Below are 23,940 nucleotides of genomic sequence, written 5' to 3'. Positions count from 1 at the left end.
TTTTATGTACACACACACACACACAAATACACATGCACACACACAAACACACTCATTGAATAATTGCTGACATTATTTGAAGAAAGATGTTAGAAAAAAATTTGTTTTCTTAGGTTTCCTGGTGTGTGATTTGTGAAGAAAATGTTCCACCTTCCCTCTTTTCCACTTTTCTTTTATTTCTTCACTTCATAAACTCCCTGAAGTCAACTACACAGTAGAAAGAGATACCATTTTTTTTTTAAAAATCAAGCAATTTAAATCCAGCTAAAGTTAGTTTTCGTCAATACTTTCTAAGCCATGGCTTTATAAATGTTCATACAGCCATATCTTTGAGGTTTATTTCAAGGTATGTCTGGATATCATTTTTCTTTTTTTCCAAGATGTAAATTCTGCTTATTCTGCTTCAGTGATTTATCTCTTATAATAACCAAATTTGAGAGTCAAGTAGAATGAGCAATTCAGTGACCATTTTTAAGTTTTTCTATAGAGCAGTAAAAAAATAAAATCACAGTTTCAAGCCATTTATATTATACTTCAGCCTTTGCCAGGTTTCAGGGCTGTTTTGTTTTTGTTTTTAGTCTGTCACTGAAGCCCTAGGCTCATATAAGAATTTCCTAAGTTAAATAATTAGGAACAAATCTGTACTTTCATATTAACTTAAAAAAATTTTCAAATATAAAAATTTCAAAAGATTGAGTAAAAAGATCAACAAATCTTATCAGTCTGTGTTTGTTTATGCTCTCTTGTTCTCAAGATCATTGGTATCAATTCCACCACTTCTCACATCTATGCATGCGTGCACACTCATTCACACCATAGTTTTTTGACTCAATAAAAATTAATTTACACCTAGAGAACACAAGTAACAATTTTAAATGACCCAAGGCAGCTCTATAATTCTCTAAAATGCATTTCAGCTCTTTTTGTGGCAAATTTTGACTACAAATAACAGCTCAGTATAGTAGTGGAGGGATTTAGACTCCTTAATCTAGACAGAAATTATCTGGAATATTTCACTTTTTTACAAGGTAGCTCACTACTGTGTAGGAGAGTTCCTCTAAATCTGTGAAGAGAGTTCTTTGGTCTTATGTTCTAGCCTATAGTTTCATAGCTATAACCCAGATATATTTAGGATTTGCATTTGTAAATAATTAAGACTATCCCATTTGGACAGTGATCCCAAAAATGTGCATATTTTTTACTTAATTGGTATCAACTTAGGAATATCACTTCTAATATCTGAAGTAATTCAAGCTTAAAACTATTAGGTAAACCATTTAAAATTACATGTGGTTCTGTTCTCCAATGCCACATATATCCACAATGATTATGAAAACAGAAGATCCTACTTAGGTTATGGTCATTCCATGGGTCTGGAAGACAGAAAAGGTGACTTCACTTTGACAGAAGTGGCATTCTACTTCCACGTATGATATGGTTTCACTCTTGATGGAACAACAAAAACAGTGACATGTTAAATGTAAGACAGATGTTACGATCTTACAACTTCCTGCTTTAAATCAGGACCACAGTAAAAGCCTTGGAAGAGAAGTATGAATGCATGACTTAGGGGTGATATGCTGTATGCATATTTTATTTGAAAGCATCCATTGTGAAAACACTTAAGATTCTTTTTTGGGACTCAGTTTCAGTCTACTCTTCTGTTAAAGCGTAACTTGAATACTAACTATTAAAATGTACACAAATGAAAAAAAAAAAAAAGGAATGCTGACGATAATACATATAGGTGGGACAGCACATAGGAGTGAAAGCAGGAGTGGAACACTAACCATATTAGGCTTGGATGGGCAACAGCGCACAGGGAAGAAGCCCTTCCACAGCCACAATCGCAGCAACTGAAAAGCAAACAAGAGAGCCCAAGATAAGGAAGAGATCCCACTCCCTCTATATAGCTATAAAGACACTACGAATTTAGACAGGTGTCTGCTTTGCTTTTCAAAAGCAAAAATTCCTATATGCATACAATTAATTTTCCCACAGTGCTTTTCAAATTAAGAAGTATTTTATGGGTTTAAGAAATACAGAGCTGTATTAAATAGTTATTTTTATTTTACTTAAAAAGCTTATTTGGTAGGAAATATAATGAGCCAATGTATTTGATTATCCAATTAAAACAGACATACAAATAAAAATGTAAGCATTTGAATATTTCCTCAGAAATTCCTGCAAAAATTATACTCAGAAGACATTCTAAATAGCCCTGTAAATAAATGTTTTGCACAGAGCTTAAAAATTTAGGACGGAGAATAATTCCTTGCTCATTTGACCCACTGATTTCTTATAGCAGTGGCATCATTTATCACAGACTATTGAAAATGTTATGCTTACATGGCTTCTCCAATCATTTACGGAAAGCTGCCAATTTAAATTTAAATTTTCAGATTTTAAAAATGCATCTCCATAATATATTTTCAGAGCTATTGTTATATTTTAAAGAAAAACAACCTATATATAATACATGCACTTTTCTGGATATTGCAAGATTCAATATTCTTTTACATTTTCCACATATTCATAGTAAAAAATCCAGAAAATACCAAGTAAATTGTTTAATATAATGTACTTTATTGTTAGAAACCAAGTAAACTAATGGCAGAATATAACATAGAAATTATTTAGTGCTTCAATGCATTCACTTTCCAGTATAGTTTATAAATTGCACTTAGGGTGATTTCAAGAGAACTGTGGGATGAGCTCAGTAACAGTACCACACACCAGCAGGCCAAGACTTTTATCTAAACTCTGTCTATTTTGAACTTAATTACTTAAAATGTATCTAGTCTATTTTATATCAAATAAGGAGAAGAAAATACAATATAAACATCCAATATACTTGGGAATGCTAAAAAAGGTGGACAAGTATTTCCAAATTAAATACCAATGGATCTTTTTCAAGGAAAAATAGGCAATGTTCCATATATTTTCTGTGGAGTATTGACAATGCTTTAATTTTCCCACTACTAAGTATCTGAGAATTTGGCTGTCACTAAAATGGCAACTGTGACATTTATTTCCAGACAGACTATTTGTATTTTGAAGACCATGCCAAATAATTATTTTCACTGTAGAGATATTGAAAGTCAAAGTTACAGTATATCAAATTGTTAAAATACTTATAAGAGTAGATAAAGCATCTGTAAAAACCTTTGGCAAATCTTGATATATTTCTTTATAATTACATTTATTTCATTAATGTCTTAATTACTGATATCTTAGATATGTTAACTTTTCTACCGCTTCTGTTTGTATCAGCACTCAGATTTGGGGTTCGTAAACTATGGCCCATTGGCCAAATCTAGCATACCACTTATTTTTGTAAATACAGTGTTATTGGAACATGGCCACACTCGTTATTTATTGTTTATGGAGTCCTTTGTGCTGTTGCAGCAGACTTAGGTAGCTGCAACAGAGAATATGTAGCCTGAAAAGCCTAAAACATTTACTATCTGGCACTTTAAAGAAAGTTTGCCCTCCTCTTTTTTTAGACTATTAGTTTTGTGAGATGAGGATGATTCCTTGACCTTTTTTTCCATCACAGCTTAAACATAATTAATGACACATAAGTAGTTTCACTGTAATTGGTATTACCTAATGGCACAATTATCTCAATTTACTGATAGCTATTAATATGGAAAGTTTGCATAGATGTGTTAATTTTGAATAGCACAGTTCCAACTCAATAAATAATAAATAAATAATAATAGATTGTTGACAAACGTATACAACTGTTTTTTAGCAGTTAAAAAAAGATGATGTCATCTCCTAATAAAGTACAAACATCCTTCTAGTTGAGTGTGCACAGCTTATAAACGCATGTAGAATTGTGCTTAGGAAAGCCAGAACTGCACTGTGATTGGCCATTACCTATAAGGATTTGTTTAATGCTTGATCAGTGTTCTAAGACTCAAAAAATACACTAATGATTCCAAAAATAATAACATTTTATTCAGTCCTTTTTATTTGAAAAAATATAATAAGGCTTTTGTCTTACAAATTAGTACATATACATGCACGCACACACACACACAATTCACTATAACACCAAATCTACAAATTTTAGCCCTGAAGAATTTAAATCACCTTACCTATCATTAGATTTCAAATTTATAGTTTTTAAAAAGTTTAGGCAAAAAATCTGAAATCTTGTAAAATCAAACACGCCTACTTTTTCTGAGTCATTGTTTTAGATTTGGTACTGATGTTTTGTTTTAAGATGGCATAAATAAATACCCTGGGTAACTTAGTTAACTTCTTTGTGTTTCAGTTGACAGGCATAAAACAGGGATAATAATGGATTCTATCTCATAGGTTTTGTGAAAATAAAGTGAGAGAATATATGTATTCACTTAGATCAGTGTCTGGCACATCATGTGCCTGGGAGAAAAGCGGTAGCTATTACTCTTAGTAATACCATAATCAAAGTGATAGAATAGATTCTCATTATTTCAGAGAAATTTATTTTTTTCATGATCCATATAATATTACCATACTAAGTATTTCCATTTATAGCATAACTAAATATCTAATTACCTTCAGACCAATTCATATAAATACAGATGGCCAATGTAAGTTAAAAAAATCATTTCCACAAAATACATTTTCTTGGGGTTTAGTGATCAGAGCATACTGTGCATTGATATGTCATTGAGAAAATTAAAACTGAAGCTCCTTTTCTGTGAATGTCTGAAGTGGAATAGTAATCCCCCAAATTACTCTTTTAAAATTAACTCCAAGGATGCTGTCACAATAACACTTAGACACCAGATGGTATAAAGAACATGTTCTTTCCTTAATCAATAAATACTCAAAGTACAGGTTGAAAATGCTTACAAGCCTCAGAGATAATTTAGAAATAGAAACCAAAATGTGCTAGAAATAGCAGCCAATCTAATTTATGTGAGCTACGGTTCAACAAAGTCCATCTGCATTCCCATAAGATTTTAGCACCTGGAAGTCTGTAAGTGACTGCATGCAGCTATAACAAGATCGTTATTATCAAAGTTTAAAATAGTTTAGCCCTTCTGGACTTAACATCAAAATTGTAGATCTTTGTTTTAACAGATATTTTGATTTGTCCTTCCAAAGATTAAAATGTGATAACAGAATCTTTCCAGACCCAAAGAAGATTCAAATGAAATTACTTTAGCCAGGTCTTACACAGAATTGATCAATATATGTACCAAGTGCGTCAATGTAAGTAAGATTGTGAGTAAGATTATAATCACCAAGAAAGGTGATCATAACTCTAGGGAAGAAATTCTCAAAGATACTAGATCAGAGAAGTAAGACTACAGGCTGTGGATAAATTGATGACTTAAATTCTTAAACAGAGATCACACAATTGGATAAGAAAAACACTAAGATCACAAAAGATAAATGAGAGAGGCAGAAAGAGTCATTCCGATAAAGAAGTATTTTAATTAAAATAGAAAGTATTTTCAGTTTACTGGTTAAAAAAAAGAAGAAAATGAAAAGGTTGCAAAATTTACCCATTTTAAATAAAACAATGACAACAACAAAATTGGTGGTACTTAGTGCTGGAGAAAAGACTGTAGTTTGTGCCCTCAAAGGTCACAGTGAGAAGTACCACTGGTACTTTAGAAAACAATCCTCCAAAACTTATTAAGAGTGATAAAAATGTCCTTACCTTTTGACACCATTGGGTAGCAAAACAGTTAAGATCATGGAGTTTGTATTCAAATTAAGAGCAGTCCTGGATGTATCCACTACTAAATGTATAGCTTTTGGTAAACTTGTTATTGATGTAAATAAGATAAAAAGTAGAAACTATATTACATAGGGTTGCTTTGAAGAATGAGTTTGTTTATAAAGGTAAAGCTTTCTGCACTGTCCTGGGCTCACAGTCTGCACTTAAAACGTTCTTTTAACTGGTATTTTTATAATAATATGGACTTAGGGCAAAAAGTAAGGTGTAGATAATATGCACGAGGCTGGCTACAGATTTTAAAGGAACCAACAACCAACAAATATTTTGCAGTTAATAAAATCTATTTGTGGAGTCTATGATGCAATGAAATTAATATGGTATAATATAAAATTTTTTAAACTTTAGGTAAAAATTCGTGTGCAGAGAAACAAAATGATGGCAAAAAGTATATAAAATCTTTAAGAGCTATTGTGTTGGAGGGTTTCATGAATTTGCATTTTTATGAGTTTCCCTGATTATAAATTTTTTTGTGGTTATTTCACTTTGTAATTTTAAGAAAAACAAAGAATTCAAATAATTCCAATTATGTTGCTGATCACAATATACTGTCATTTACACTGTATCAGTTTTAAAATGCTAAAAATAATTTAAACATGTAACAAATATTTGCAACAAAAGAAGCTTAGGTTATTGTTCACTGGTAATTATCACTGACAGTGTTGTTTTATACATTTGTTAAAATATCTCATAATGCGATACCTTTTGCATCTGTGTCTTTATTCTTACTCTTCTTAGATTTATTACTGAGTTCCTGATGAAGCTAGGCTAAAACTGAAAATATCTTTTGCAAAAACTAGGAAGGAGATAAAAAAACATAATGATAACACATATGGTTCCCAAACTCTACGCCTCAGTCCCATACTTCTGAAAAAAGGCATAAAATTATTCCACCCTCCAAGAGGAGGTAATGTAAAATGGCTGGAAAGAGGTTTGTTTTCATTTTTGTTTTTGTTTTAGTGTGTTTTTGAGTAACTCTGAGGGGAATCCCCATCTACAACACATGCATAAATTTATATGTGCAATCCAATCATTATTCCCAAGTCGTAGTCTAGGCAAATTGGAATAGGATATAGTTATACACAGTAATTTTTAAATCTTTTCCAGTTGTCTGCTTCCTTCCTATAACGAGCTTCTTACCCCTCACCAGTGATTATAGCTGTCTCCCTATTACCCTCTAGGACTACTTATCAAAAACTGTCCTATCTGAGCACTAGTCCCTGGTAGGTGAGTTTTGAAGTATCAACGGATCTTAGTCTTACCTAATCAAGTTCCAATCCTGGAACACTCATATCTTGCTGTGAAATAATAAGAAATATGTATATTGGTCTCTGCTCCCAGTTCCTGACACAGAACTCCTAAAACCCTTGTTAAATAGGGGTACTATGAGAATCTTTTGTTCTAACTTCCAGTTCCTGATGCGGAGCTCCTAAAATGCTTGTAATTTCCTAAGTTACAGAAGCACTAGGAGCATCTCTGGTTCTAATATTTGGTCTTTGACTCTGGATCCTGACACAAAGCTCCAAAATCTCTTGCAATTTCCTGGGTGATAGGCGTGTCTTTTGTTCTAATTAGGTGACCCTTGGTGCGTTGGTTGCCAGAAAGTCCAAGTCATGATTAGAAACTTGGAATTTTCAGCCTTACCTCTCATTCTCCAGAGAGGGGAGAAGGGCTGGAAATGGAGTTAATGATTCATTATGCCTACATGATGAAGCCTCCATAAAAATCCCTAAAATACATCTATGTACTGGGAGGGTGGCACACCTCAACTCCACAGGATAGAAGCTCCTGTACTTGGGACCCATATAGACCTGGTCCTCCATCTGTCTGTCTATCTGTATCCTTTATCAAATCTTTTATTATATAATCAACTGGTAGTTGTAAGTAGGTGTTTCCCAGAGTTCTGTTTTAGCAAATAATCAAATCCAAGGAGGGGGAATCATGGGAACCTTTGATCTGTAGCCAAGTCAGAGAGAAGCTGTGGGTAACCTGGGCACCACTAGTTGTGACTTGCATCTGAAGTAAGGGACAGTCTGGGACTGAGCCCTTAACCTGTAGGGTCTGTGCTAACTCTATTTAGTGTCAAACCGAATTATAGGACACCCACGTGATTTCACAGGGAATTGCTTGTTGTGGAAAATATAACCCTAGACATCTAGTATCAGAAGTCTTGTGATTGTGGTTGCAGTGTGAAAGTAAAGGAGAAACACACAACAGGACTTTGCCTTTCCAACACACTTGCTTTCTCCTTCTGTTACCTGTTTCAAGCCTGAATAGTCCTATTGTAATATTCATCCTAAAAGTAAGAATCCTGGGACTTGGAGACAGGGAACCACTTTCACAAGGTGGCTCTCATAACAAGTTTTGGAGGTAAGATGTGGGCACCAGTTACTGCATTGTAGTGTACTGGAAGCACAATTTCTTCTTCCATGTCTTCCAGCTCCTTTCATTTCTACCTCTCCCCCATGCTCAGCTCCCCCCTCCCTCTGTTGAAAATTTAAATACATTTGCATGGGGAACCCTGTTATGAACACTTCTTTCTTCCTTCACTAATAGCTAGTTACCAGGTTTAAAATGTCTGATACATTTATTCACAATAAATTACAAACAACAACTAAATTGCCTTTATCTGAGTCTAGCCCTTATTGTAGCAAAATATACCACATTTTGTTTTAAAGTATTAAATAAAACGTGTGTGCCGTAAAAATACTCAATGATCCAAATTCTACTACATTATTCAAATGCATGTATAAAATAGAGATTAGTTCCTATAAGTGACTGAGGTAAACTAAATAAATCATACATAGTCACAGATTTCTAAAATAAAAACTAACCCCCAAATTCTACAAATCTAAGTGTTCTATGTGTAGTCATCCTTTTTTCTTAAGGACAAAGTCACAAAAATAAACAAACAAATTCACTTCAACTTACTCTGAAGACAACTATTAAGACCTAGGAATATCAAACTACATGAGAGTGATACTGACCAGGACCCTGTGGGGCTCCTGGACACAAAAGCCTTTCTGTGTCCCCCATTTCTTCATTATAAGAAATAGGCTTTACTCAGCCTCCATGACCTTCCCTGAGTTCCAATGGGCAGGTTCAGATATTGATAGATGCTAATTAGGGAAGGGGAGGGGATGCAGAGACAAGTGAGGAACAGTCAAGAAACAGTAGTGCAGCCTTGGAGCAAAATCCTGGTTCCCCCTCAAGGGATATATATAACAATATCTTTGAGCTATTTTGCAGATACTGAAACCCCCGCCAGGTGGGAGAAGATAACTATGTTGCCCACCATCATGTAGCCCCCAGACCAGTTGGAACCTGAAGGTTGATGATGCTGACTCCCACTTACCTCACCACCAGCCAATCAGAAGAATGTTCACCAGCTGATCACACCCTCTTGGAACCATTACTATAAAACTCCTCACTACCCACTCAAGGTCAGGACACACAGTTTTGAGGGCATTAACCTGCTGTAGCCCCCTTTGCCTGGCAAAGCAATAAAGCTATTCTTTTCTACTTCACCCAAAACTCTTTCTCTGAGATTTAATTCAGTGTTGGGGTACAGAGGCCAGGTTCGGCTTCAAAAGCAGAAAGAAAACTTGTGGCAAGTTATCTTAGACTATTCTTCTGTTGGTTTATTTCCCAAGCTATACTTTAATGATGATTCACTGTACTTCTTTTAATCATTCTAATGGGCCAGAGAGATCATTATAAAACAAGCTCTTCTTCATGAATGCCACAGGTAAAAGGACTGATGCAACTAGCAAACGTTATTGAACATGTTAGATTCAGTTTACTTATGCCAGTATATATTTGGGAATGCAAAATGAATTTCACCAAATACTAACTACCTTTTATAAGCTTTTTTGCTACAGTAAACACAATCATTCTCATTATCTGCAAACATTTACTAAGAATTGGTGTGCTATGCTTTAAGAATAAGAAATTATATATAAAAAATGCTTTCTACTCACATTATATAATGATTCTAAACCTGGCTACAGACTAGAGTCAACTGGGGAGTTTTGGAAAAAGAAAAAAACCCCACAATGCCCAGGCCTCATCCCAGAACAATAAAATTAGAACACCTTGCCTGTGGGACACAAGCATTATTATTTTTCAAAAGCTGTTAGTTGATTTTCTCCATGTTGACAAACACTGATCCAATAGGTACTCAATAAACACTTGTATTGAATGATGTGTTTTATAATAGTCTTAGGGGAATTTACTTAATGAATACAAAGGAAAAGGTTTGTAATGAGCATATTAATGGTCTGCATGTTAATAAAAACTTCTAAAGTGCCAGAAGGTGCTTTAAAACAATTTGTTCTCTGGTAAGTACTTTAAATAATTCTCCTGCAATTTGTTTACAGTGTTAATTTACATTATCTACAAACAAAGATTGGTTTGTTAAGTAACTGTAAATTTCATCCTATCCTCTATCTTTTTAAATCACAATTTTTTCCCCCATAGCATTTAACTTTACAGGTTTCTTTCAATTGCAAGTTCTATGATTAATGACAGATTTTTGTACTTCTATATTTTAATACTAGCTACTTGGATTCTCTAGGAGTCATAATATCTCAAATAAAATAACAAAACAGTAAAACTATTCTTATTCAGTGTCCTCATTTTGCTCTTCTGAGCTACTGGACCACAGAATTAAAGTTACGTGAAAGCAAAGCTCAGTTTTCTAGAGGCTTTTCTGCAGAAAGCCTTCAAGAAGTGGTGAATATTCTGATGTAAAAGATTTTCTCTTTAAACTGTTCCTGGGCTAGAGTAAACCAGAACTATGTATACATACCTTTAATTATATATATGTATTATATATATATTTATTTATTATATTTATATATGAGAACTCATGCCATTAATGAGGGGGGCAGGAAGGAAGGTGAGGCTGGGGAGAGGCTCAGGCAGAGTTTGTGGAAGGCCTTGTAGACTGGTCTAAAGAGTTGCAGGAACCTGGACACTCCATTCGCATTCATGTTTCCATGCCTTACCCATCACACACACTCTCTTGTAAAATTTCTCTTCATCCTCCAGGTCCAGCTCAAATTTACAATTTCTGTAATAATACTTCTGTACCCCTTAAGGTAAAGATACCCATATCCTCCATTCTATTATTGCACTAATTTGTTAAAAATACAACACTAATTGTGTTATGTTGAAATTATCTAATTGCATGACTGTGTCACGATTAAACTACCTACCCATGCTATGAAAGCAAGAAGCATATAAAAGAATCAAATTTTATCAAGAAAGCAAATTCTGTAGGTCACCAAGGTCAGAAAAATCTAGTGAGCCCATAACAAAAGAGGTTACATGATCCATTAAGTACTTTTGCTAAAAGCTGCCCAGTGTGATATTTTGAATGGGAAAATCAAATTGTTTTACCTTTTTCATACATTTCACCATTTAATTTTTAAAATATTATTCAAATTTATGTAACTGAATGTCAGTACTATATTACTTTACACATGTGTACATATGTATATTCGTACATAGATATTTATATATACATGTAGCTATATATATATAAATTCAAATATATATAAATATACTTTAGATATGGCCAATAAAACATGAATGCTTTTAAAAATTATTTGGTCTACATACTCTTGTCAAGTATACATGATGTTTTAGATTAAACCTTCTGAAAATTCAACTTTCTCTTCAAGTAGCAAATAGGAAATAGAACAATGTAGGTATTATATAGGTAAGGCAGATTGCAAATTTTCAAACTGATATCTAACTCAAAAACCGGCAAAGAGGCAGGTAAAAGAATAAGCTTAAGAACCACTAAAAATGCAAAAAAAATTTTTTCAACTTCATCTCAATCTCATTCCACACCCCTACTCCTTTTTCTTTTTCCTTATCTCCCACTTTCCTTCTCTGGCACTGTAAAGACATATCGTTTCTTGAGTTATTTGATATATCAAAATCCTTCTCAAACAATTTCAATCCTCCAACTTCAAAATTATACTGTTTCTTTCATAAACCAGTAAGATTCAAGGTGATGCTGATTTGAACTAGTTAATTAGCTGATCACATAGTAAAGGGAATTCACTGTATATTCATGTCTGTAATCCTTACGATTTTTTTTCTCCTCTTTAGTTTTTAAAAAATTGTGAACATTAAGCTTATAAAAAGCCTTGCAGAAGATGGTGGTGGGGGAAGATGTGGAGTTAGCGTCTCCACACAACTAGGGCTCCTGCCTGCCGCTGGTGGGGGACTCTGACGCCCAAGGAGATGGGAGGAACCCCAAAGTGAACCGGTAGGATGTAGGAGGACTAAGGGGGTAGGAGAAGTGGAGGCCAGACAGGATCGGTGCCCCTGAGGCCAGGGAGATCAGGAGAGTCAGGTGGGAAGGGCCCTCCAGGAGGAGTGGGAGAGGAGGGGAGGGCGATTGCCCTGCCCATGTGTGTACCGGGAGGCTGCTGAGCTCCCAGGCTGATCCCCTGCCCTCCAAAGTCCCCTCCAGGTCTCCTGGGTCTTTGGGGGCATAGGAGGGAGGCCTGGTAGATCAGCAGAGGCAGGAGGGAGGGGCACTCTGGGAAGAGCAGGAGAGGAGAGGAGGGCGTTTGCCCCGCCCACTCTAGCCCAGGAAGCCTGCAGGGCTCCCAGGTGAGGTCCCCTGCCCTCTGAGACCAGGGGTTGGGGGCACGCCTGGGCCCCTTCTGTTCCTTGAGCCTAAGCCCCAACCCCCCACGGCCCCCAGGGCCTTTTCCAGCCCTGTGGGTCCTGAGCATTGGCAATGCCCACCACCCAAACCTCACCCTTGCTTAGGCCCAGCCGTCCACAGCAAGGCCTTTTCCCAGTTTTTTTTTTTTTTTCTTTTCCCTCCTCCTCTTTTTTACTATTGTGATACTGATGTACCTTCCGGTTGTTGATTCATCTATATATTTATTTTTATATTCTTCCTAACATATCTGTTAGTTTCCTAGTCTAATTTTTTATTTTTTGAATTTTATTTTATTTATTTTTTATACAGGAGGTTCCTATTAGTTATCTATTTTATGTATATTAGTGTATATATGTCAATCCCAATCTCCCAATCATCCCACCATGACCACCCCCCACACCACTTTCCCTGCTTGGTGTCCATATGCATGTTCTCTACATCTGTGTCTCTATTTCTGCCCTGCAAACCGGTTCATCTATACCATTTTTCTAGGTTCCACATATATGCATTAATATACAATATTTGTTTTGCCCTTTCTGACTTACTTCACTCTGTATGACAGTCTCTAGGTCCATCCACACCTCTACAAATGACCCAATTTTGTTCCTTTTTATGGCTGAGTAATATTCCATCGTATATTGTACCACATCTTCTTTACCTATTCATCTGTCGATGAGCATGTAGGTTGCTTCCATGACTTGGCTATTATAAATAATGCTTCAAAGTATATTTGGGGGCATGTGTCTTTTTGAATTATGGTTTTCTCTGGGTATATGTCCAGTAGTGGGATTGCTGGGTCATATGGTAATTCTATTTTTAGTTTTTTAAGGAACCTCCATACTATTAACCATAGTGGCTGTATCAACTTAAATTCCCACCAACAGTGCAAGAGGGTTCCCTTTTCTCCACACTGTCTCCAGCATTTCTTGTTTGTAGATTTTTCTGATGATGCCCATTCTAACTGGTGTGAGGTGATACCTCATTGTAGTTTTGATTTGCATTTCTCTAATAATTAGTGATGTTGAACAACTTTTTATGTGCTTCTCGGTCATCTGTATGCCTTCTTTGGAGAAATGTCTATTTAGGTCTTCCACCCAGTATTTCTTTGGGTTGTTTGTTTATTTTTAATATTGAGCTGCCTGAGCTGTTTATATATTTTGGAGATTAATCCTTTGACAATATGGTACTGGCACAAAAACAGAAATATAGATCAATGATACATGATAGAATGCCCAGAGATAAACCCACGCATATATGGGCACCTAATTTACGACAAAGGAGGCAAGAACATACAATGGAGCCTCTTCAATAAGTGGTGCTGGGAAAACTGGACAGCTATAAGTAAAAGAATGAAATTAGAAAACTCCCTAATACCATACACAAAAATAAACTCCAAATGGATTAAAGACTTAAATGTAAGGCCAGACACTATAAACCTATTACAGGAAAACATAGGCAGAACACTCTATGACATAAATCATAGCAGTACATGGAAGCCACCTAAGTGTCCATCGACAGATGAATGGATAAAGATGTGGCACATATATACAATGGAATATTAACCATAAAAATAAATGAAATTGAGTTATTTGTAGTGAAGTGGATGGACCTAGATTTTGTCATACAGAGGGAAGTAAGTCAGAAAGAGAAAAACAAATATCACACGCTAACGCATATATATGGAATCTAAAAGAAAAAAAATTGGTACTGATGATCCTAGTTGCAGGGCAGGAATAAAGCGGTAGACATAGGAAATGGACTTGAGGACATGGGGTGGGAGGGCGAAGCTGGGCCAAAGTGAGAGTAGCATCGACATATATACACTACCAAATGTAAAATAATTGGCTGGTGGGAAGCAGCAGCATAGCACAGGGAGATTGGCTTGGTGCTTTGCGGTGACCTAGAGTGGTGGGGTAGAGAGGATGGGAGGGAGGCTCAAGAGGGAGGGGATATGGGGACATGTGTATGCATATGATTGATTTGCTTTGCTGTGCACCAGAAACTAACACAGTATTGTGAAGCAATTATACTCCAATAAAGATCTATTAAAAAAAAAAAAAAGCCTTGCACTACTATTTACTGAAATGTATGAAGTGAGAGAATGAATATGCAAATGCACAATGATCAGACCAAGTAGAAAAATAGAACTCTGACCCCAAATCTGCAGCAACCAGTCCAGGAAGCCAAACTACAACCTCTGTAGTAATTGTCTCAAATGGTCAGAACTTTATCAATAAATGCCAGTTTCTCTAATTTTTGCCTGTACTTCCAACTCAGGACCAACTAGAGGAAGCCTAATCAATCACATAGGATGCCCCACTTCTGGTTAGCTCACCTCCAACTACCCCAGGCCAATAACCTCCAATCAGGGCATACTGGAAGCCTTCCTTTTTTTCATTATAAAGCTTTTACACTCCTCTGCCTGCCTTTGGGTCTCTGCCAAATTCAGGTGATGGTGGCTGATTCCCTTGCTATAGCAAGCTCTTAATAAATAGCCTTTGCTTGTTTTAATTTGGGTGTTTTTTTTGTTTATTTCCACAGAAGAGATCATCTTTACTAGTTCAATAAAGGGAAATTACATAGATTCATTTTTGCAATCAACCACTATCTTTGTTCTGTTCTGGCACAATAATAGTGTTCATATACAAAATATTGAATTATGTGTTTCTCCTGCAGTATGACACCTCCACCGAGCAAACATCAATTTCCTCCATTTCTAGAAGCCGAAAGTGACTACAAGCTCCTTCCTTTGAACTTCTCCTTCTCAGTCATTTCACAGCTGAATCAGTCTATCTTCAATGCTTCTTCAAGAGGAGCATACGACTATCATGACTAACTTGATTGTGCTTATCTATTCTTATCTATTTTAGGTTTTAATTTATTTTGAGAGAAGTAGAAATGAAAAAGCAGGAGAAAATAAAGTTGCCAGAAAAGTGATACTAATTTTGCCAGCTTAAAAAAAATAGAATATTTACACACAGTTCTGATAGTAACATTTGTTTCAAACATTCCTTTGTCTTAATGAAAGTGTAATATTAATTAAAAATATGAGTGGGTCAAAAAAAGGGAAGAGATTATTCAAAGAAATAAACCAAATATTTAAGTTCCGATTTATTTAGCTGTGGCTAAATAAATTTCGTCATTGTGGCTGTTAAATATTTTTCCAAAGTTGAATCACATCTATCAGCATTAAACTTATAAGGTAGAGAAACCAGGACTAATGTTTTAATTTAATTACGTAAATCACAAAAAATTAAAGTAACTGGGGAAGTACACTGAAATTATTAAAGCACAAGGAATGTGTGTATTTTGTGATAAGCAAATTATGAGAATTGAATTAATTATGAGAATGATTTAAAAGAAAGCTAAAGGTTCATTTTCATATCAAACTATTCAAATTCCATGTAACTATATTTTGTTTTCTATTAGTATTGGTCAGGAGTACCAAAATCATATATTATGGTAGTTGTGTTTAAAATTAAATACAAGGGTGATAAATGTTAACTATTTTAATACATTATGCACATATTCATTATATAACATAACAGTGGTTAATTATGATTAAAATTGCTTTATATGCATGCAATGGTGTATACATGTGTATATATACACGCAAAAGTACTTATGTCAAATATTTATAATTGTGACCATATGTGATTTCCCAATATGAATTTGCCTGAACAAACATTGAAAAATATGGTTAAATTATAATACTTAAACTAATATGATCCTGGTATTAGCTAGAAGAATAGCTTTGATAGCCCAGAGGCAGTATAGATAAAAGAATTCCTACATAGACACTTATTTAGTATACACTACATGTAGAGACCTATAACAGTATCAGGAGAGGGTGGTAAACAGTGCTGGTACTTATATAAGTCTATAGAAAATATCAATTTAGAGCCCCAACTCCATAAAATTATCATTTTTCTGTATCCCATGCAAAATAAATATTTTTGAAAAGCAAACAAATCTTGCTACTTCTAATGATATATTTTCACTATATGAAAAGCTAAGATCTCACTAGCATAAATGGGTAAAGAGCATGTACACCTAATTTATAAAATAGGTAATAAAATAGCTAATGACTATATACTCATTGCAAATATATTAATGATCCTATTAAATCTTAAAAATATAAAGCAATTCAATTAAAAACACAGAACTACTTTTTTTCCTATTAAATTAGCAGAGATTGACTAGTTTCTGAACCACCAGGCAATTTCATTCACTGTTGGGGGGAATAGTAATTGGTACTATGATTTAGGAGGGTCATTTGTCAATATGTATCAACAGCCTTTAAAATATTCATATTCATTGACCCTTACTTTGAATTATACAAATGTGTTCTAAGAACATTAGAGATAAAAAATAGCAACCCACTTCCCCTATACCAACACAACAAAAGAAAACAAATGAACAAAACAAAAGGAAAAGCATACGGGAAAGTTTAGATATTAGAATATCAAAGAAGCAATAAATTTTTGCTTTTAAAATATTTCCAATTATGGAGGAAATTTTTATATTATAATATTAATCAAAGAAAAACAGAAAACAAAACTATAAATTTTGAACTCAAATATATATATAAATTATTTTAAATATATATGGCAAAATATTAATATTGATTACCTCTAGTAGATATTTATGACTAATTTTCTTTCTACATTTTGTCTTGAATGTTCTATATAATTTTTATCATAAAATTTAAATATGCATACATAAATGAAATAGCAGCTAGTAAGAAATTAGGACAATAACTGTAACCGTGCCAACTATGTAATATACAATGTAAAAAATCAACCGAAATGTATAGAAAAGTCAGAGAGCAAGAGATCTTGATAAAGTCAAAAAATCAGGATGTTCATCTAAGGAAATGGCCATTAATCTAACCTTTGGAGATATTTTAGGATATAGCAGAAATAGTTCAGCAAGTTGAATATTTGAGGTCTAAGGAGACAAAATGCAGTGTGTGGAAAGATAGAAGCAGGATTGATAGTGAGTTTCACTTTAGGACATATTGTACTGAGATGACCCCCAGTAGACTTCCAGGCTAGGTTATTTAAGAGTCCTCTTAGAGTGAGGGGGGTTTCAAAGAGTTGGAGACACAAGAGCAGGATCCAGTCACCCTGACTTTGGGGAAATGATAAGAACCAATAGGACAAACTGCACCGGCTCCAACCAGATATTTGAAATGTACAGAAGGTCTTCCTATTTCCATTTCCTGCATGAAGATTTAGAAGCCTCAGGGATTGGGTAGAAATATACTGGGTGGTAAAATAGACATCAACTTGGGATTCAAAATAGCTATTTCCCTTTTGGGGTTGGTGAGCGATAGTACACACTAGCACAGGTTTGGAATGATTAATTATAAATCTTTAGGACTCCAGGAAAGGCCCAGTTTGTCCTGTCCCTTTACATTCCAAATGACTAGAGAAGAGGTGAATCTAGCAGATCATCATAAGTACATTTGAAACAGCTAGAATAACAGGAGGTCAGAGAAAGTCAGATATCAACATCAAAATAAATCAAGAGGTCCTTATGTATTAGAAAACATACAAAGTCATGCTAATATAGAATTCTGATTCATCATATATTTGTCTCATGAAACTCTATATAAACAATGCTCAATATCACTTATCATGTAAATATTGAATTCATGCTGATTTGATGATAACAGATTTTACATCATCTTTGGCATGATGAGATAGAAGTTAGTCATTTGGGTAGGAAAATTTCATCTTAAAGTTTTCTGAGGAGGATTGGACCTATAGATTGACATTTTCCTGATAATTTTACTTGAAACAAATAAAGAAAATCAGAATAATTCTAAAAATTTAGTATCTACTGATTAAATACTTATGCTGAACTTAGTATCCTTAAAATGTAGCACTGTGTTGCTGGCACATATGGAGATCTCACAAACAACTTCATCAGTAAGGATTGGTGGTAAATTCCAGTATATCTAGGAAAAATTAATATTAACATAGAAAATATTTCACTTAATCTTATATTCTTTCATATTTTAAAGATGTTTGTTCAACTCTGCTCTGTGATTGTATGTTATGATTATCTTTTACATTCTTATGTGTACAATGTCCCCATATTTTGAAAACGACATACCTTTGTATTAAGCAGGTAATCAAGGTATTAACAAGTTAAAGTTTAAACGATCAAAGTTACATGACACGAATTGAATTCCACATAGAGTTTTTTTTTAATGTTGGCAAGTTGTGTACATCATCAATGAATAGAATCAGATCAATGTCTATTAAATTTGCTTCAGGAAAATCAAATGAAATAGGCATAAGAATGTGACAGCAGCACTAGGATTTCTCAATGTCAGAAGCATGGAGGGCTCTTGGAGGTGGACAAGCAGTGTTTGTGAGATACATGAGAATATTTGAATCCTATGGAATATTCAGTCTGGAGGGACCCTGAAGAGGAGTTATGCAGTTGGTCTAAGAAGGGCCTAAGAAAACCTAAGAAACAAAGAAGCTTTCCTCCACTAATCACGACACAGAGGTCTCAACTTTCCAACTTGATGATATTTTGCTACTCAGGATGAAAGTGGTAGCGTGGAGAGGAAGCAAAAACAAAAACAAAAGCACCTACGATAAGCCCCCAAGCATCTGTCTTGCCTTTCAATTGACCCTGAATCAAGAGAACTCATGACAGTCACGGAGATAAGCAAACCAGTGCCAGACCACAAGAACAGGATGATGTCTTTATAAATAACAATTAAAAACATATAATTAAACATAAAGTAATAATTAAAACTCACTAACGTCATTACCCACAATACTGATGGCTCAAGAGAGTGGACAATGCCAGTAGACTATTGACAGCAAATGTGTGCCAAAGATCTGATACAGAAAAGTATGTCATTTTTCTGTGAGATTAGAAAGTCAGGGGAGTAAGAAAGAAGAAAGAAGCAATTGGGGAGAGATAGTAAAAGAATTTGGTAAGCAAGATAATTGGGATATAGTATGTTTTGTAGCACTATAACTATCACAGCCATCAGACAGATCTCAAGTCAATACTTCCACATGGTATATTAAAGAGTTCAAATGTTTGAGTCCGAGTTGCTAATCCATTAGAGACATTTATTTCTTTCCAGGTTCACGCAAGTTTAAAAAAAGAGCACAGGTCTTGAAAAATGTGGCTTTTACCTGGTGTTTAAAATCATTTGGAACATTTTATTGTTCATTTGCTTCATTTCTCAGCAATAATTACATTCCTAGACATGGCTCAGGAAATTGACTGATTTTTTGTTGAATAGATGGTCCACATTTTGGCATAGGGGAGTGCTATTGATTTTCTCTGTAGAGCTGGCTATCAGGCTCCTATGAAAGCCTGTGCTATTGTGGGCTCTGAGAGACATGGTAAGGTTCCCAGAAACTAGCAGAGTTTTCTGCCAGAGCCCAGCACCTACTGGCATGCCAGCATGCTCTCTCTTTCAGATGGGGATCACATTCTAAAAGAAATGGAGCTTCAGGCAAATGGAGCTTCAAAGAAACACTGTATTCAGCTCTTGTGGTTAGGCTTTTGACCTGTCCTGTGTTTCACAGTACTCAAAATCTGAAAGTCTCCAGATTCTTTGCTAAGACAATTTTCTTCTTTGCAAAACAATGACGTTAACTTGCTTCCAGTACCATAAATAGAGTTTTTCCTTCCAAATGTTTGCCTCAATATAACTTCCTGAGAGTTGCAGTGATGTTTACATGTTTGATTTGTGAGAAGTCGCAGGTGGGATGTTCAATAATGTTGAGCAATTGAGCCAGTAACCCTCTTGGGTTCAGTTTCCTAGGACGATTTATTTCCCACAGTGGGTAATTAGTTGTTGCTATGCCCCTAGTCTTTCTGGCACTACTGTGCCCTGATCCCCATTTGTATGTTATTAATAAATTATCCTCTGCTCTCTAATTATCTTTGATTCAGATTCTGAAGAAAAAAGCACGTAATCATGAGAAAATAGAAGTGATAACAACTCTCAGATATTAAATCAATACACATGCCTGGATTTATTACAGTTTTATAAAGTCACATCTATTGCTAATTCATAAACCACTGAGATTTGTTTTTAATGAGCTCTTTTCTAAAATCAGCGATTGCACGTGTGATTACAAATATTTGTCTATTTATCATTATTTTAAAATAAAATAGCATTTGATTAAAATATTTTAATGTAATACTTATCTTTAACAAAACTTATCAAGTCTGAAAGTACATAATCCTAGTTGTTAAAGGTGCCAGATATATCAACTATCCATGCTGCCCATAACGTGAAAAGATTGAGAGGGAAATACAGTTACGTTGATGTACATTATCATTTATAAAAGTGAATACTGATTGATATCACCACGTGCATCACCACACTGGCATTAGGATGCCCAGATGTCAAATAAATAATATAAGCTAGTGAAGATTTCTTATCTCCTATACAATACGTCTTTGATATCATTGCATTTATTTTGCTGATGGCACAAAAAGTTCCATTTTTCAGGAAGAAAGCACATTTATGGGTTAGGTATTTTATTGTGCTTATGTCAGAGTTACTAACATTTTTTATTTTCCAAACTATCAATATTAATGGGAAAAATGAGACAAAGCACTTCAAATAGAGATTGATGCTCAATTTATCTTTAATTCAAAATTTATGAAGTATTCATTCAATTAGGTTATGTGGGAGAGCCACAGAAGTCTTTATCCTCTGTATACTTACTGGAGGGCAGAAAAGAAAACATATTTACTATAATTTGTGGTTGAAAGTGTTACATTCCTTGAGAAATACTGGTATATTGTTCTGAGACTTAAGTGGAAGGGGAGAATACTTCAGCTAAAGGAACTGAGTATGTTTTTATGATAGAACAGTTGATGTGAGTTTTGACATGTGGGTGAGGTTTAAATATTGAGAGATGAAATAGAGGATATGAAAAAAGAAACCATGTGAGATCTTCTTTCTTCATTCTTAGTTCATGTGTGTTGTCTGAGACTGACCCTACTTCAGGTTCAGACATGAACTCTAACTGTACTGCCATGCAGTATACCTTCCCCATACTCTTCTTAGTTAAGGTCTCAGTGCTACTGATTGGTTTACTCTGTGGGGCTGTGTATTAGGTTCCTGTCAGAGCATGTGCCACCTGTAAGAGTGAAGGTCAAAAGCTCTAAAGGAGGGGCTTGATTCAAGATGGTGACCATTTCTGCTCCAGGAATACAACAATTGTCTGGTCTCCTGCTACTTTATGGACCACTCCTTCTCAGTCTCCTTTGGCTGGATCTTCCTCCTTCACTCTATCTCCCAATACATATCAGAGCCCCGGGGCTCTACCCAAATAGCTTCATTTTTATCAGTTCCTTTAAATACCATATTTGTGCCAGAGCATTCTTGAGTCATGTGTCTCCAATTGCATAGCAGAGAATATTTTACCATTTGGATCTATTAAGTGCCTGTATTTTGGATTTTTTAAAAATCTCTGGAACTTTTCATCTATATGATCTACAATTATCTTTTGGATAAAACCACTTTGAATTTGCCTTCTGTCATATGCAACCAAAGGAATCCACGTCAAAAACACATAGTGATAATGCTGGGAAGCTAGTTTGAAGCATGTTTTCAAGACTCTCCAACTCCAGCTTCACTCTTCCAGTCATCCAGTCATTGTACGTTTATTGAGAAACTACACTAGAATCTGTGCTCAACATGAATACATATCTATCAGGGGAGACACATATAAAATGATGAACTAAAATCATTTCAATTGGGAAAAAAGTTTTGAGGGAAAACAAAAGTGATATTAACTAGCTTTCACAAAATCAGGAATGGTCATGGGGTTGGTGACATTTGATATGTGTGATTCTAGAATAGATATCGTTTACCAGGTATAATTGCCAAGTGTAGAATAGAGGGAAAATTCACTATAACCCAATGTATTCCTTAATTTTCTTTAGTGTTAAGATATCGCTGACTTTAATTTCTAAGGGTTATTTTATTCATAGCAGTTTGGAAGGTTCTTAAATGTTAATACTATTATCTTTAGCAGTAAATATTCAGTGGCTTTACATATAAGAGATCAGAATTTCACCAAAGTCATATAGTTGAATGATATAAGTCATGGGGAAGTTATATAGTGAAGAGCAAATGTCTTAAAGTTAGAACTGTGCTCAAGACCCAGGCCCTCACTAACTGACTATATAATATAATTTATGTTCTAGACAGTGTTCTAAGGGGCAGGAACCCACAGATAAAAATCCCTATCATTTTAGAGCTTATATTCTAGTATGGGAGACAGACAAAAAATCAACAGAAGAAATATATACATTGGGTGGGCCAAAAAGTGCTTTTTTTTTTAAGCAAAAATAAAAGACATTTATCACTTTCTCCAAGAACTTTATTGAACACTGTATTCAGCCTTTTGTTCCACTACCTTCTGCCATTTTTCAGGCAACTTCATAATTCCATCTTCCCAAAACTTTTTTATCTTTTTGAGCAAAGAACTGTTCCAGGTGCCTTTTACAGTCTTCCAGGGAATTGAAATTTTTTCCATTAAGAGAATTTTGTGAAGACTGAAATAAGTGGAAATCGGAAGGTGCAATGTCTGGTGAATATGGCAGATGAATCAGAACTTCCCAGCCAAGCTGTAACAGTTTTTGCCTGGTCATCAAGGAAATATGCGGTCTTGCCTTATCCTGATGGAAGATTATGCATTTTCTGTTGACTAATTCTGGACGCTTTTCATCGAGTTCCACTTTCAGTTGGTCTAACTGGGAGCAGTACTTGTTGGAATTAATTGTTTTGTTTTCTGGAAGGAGCTCATAATAGAGGACTCCCTTCCAATGTCACCATATACACAATATCACCTTCTTTGGATGAAGACCGGCCTTGGTCTTTGGTGTGGTTGTTAGTGGTTCATTTCGCTTGCTCCATGATCTCGTCCCTCCATTCCACACTGCTGTACAGTATCCACTTTTCATCGCCTGTCACTATTTGTTTTAAAAACGGAATGTTTTCATTACATTTCAGTAGAGAATCACATGTGGAAATATGGTCAAGAAGGTTTTTTTTGCTTAACTTATGTGGAACACAAACATCAAAGCAATTCACATAACCAAGATGGTGCAAATGATTTTCAATGCTTGATTTGGATAGTTTGAGTATGTTGGCTATCTCCCTCATAGTATAACATTGATTGTTCTCAATGACTGTTTAGATGTGATCACTATTAACTTTAACTTGTCTACCCGACCGTGGAGCATCGTCCAGTGAGAAATCTCCAGAACAAAACTTTGCAAACCACTTTTGACACTTTCGATCAATCACAGCACCTTCTCCATACACTGCACAAATCGTTTTGTGCATTTCAGTTGCGTTTTTACCTTTCTTGAAGTAATAAAGCATAATATGCCAAAAATATTGCTATTTTCTTCCATCTTCAATATTAAAATGGCTACACAAAAATTCACCAATTTTGATGTCTTTTTTAAAAATGCATACTGATCTGAC

The 23,940-nt window shown here is 35.0% G+C and overlaps 1 protein-coding gene across 5 annotated transcripts in view; it reads right to left on the bottom strand.

Moving 5' to 3' along the window:
- The window catches only part of EPHA5 (EPH receptor A5), a 326,273-nt gene that overhangs the window by 50,496 nt on the left and 251,837 nt on the right, over nucleotides 1-23,940 (bottom strand). For 3 of the 5 annotated variants that reach the window (XM_055085948.1, XM_024132021.1, XM_024132022.1), the window contains exon 9: nucleotides 1,791-1,856. The exons of the other annotated variants lie outside the window; for them this stretch is intronic. In XM_055085948.1, coding sequence (XP_054941923.1) covers nucleotides 1,791-1,856 — 66 coding nt within the window. The remainder of the gene's footprint in view (nucleotides 1-1,790; nucleotides 1,857-23,940) is intronic. 5 annotated transcript variants of the gene reach the window in all.

The sequence above is a fragment of the Physeter macrocephalus genome, chromosome 7 (assembly GCF_002837175.3).
Source record: "Physeter macrocephalus isolate SW-GA chromosome 7, ASM283717v5, whole genome shotgun sequence".
NCBI classification, from domain to species: Eukaryota; Metazoa; Chordata; class Mammalia; order Artiodactyla; family Physeteridae; genus Physeter; species Physeter macrocephalus.
This window is presented reverse-complemented; position numbering and strand designations above follow the sequence as displayed.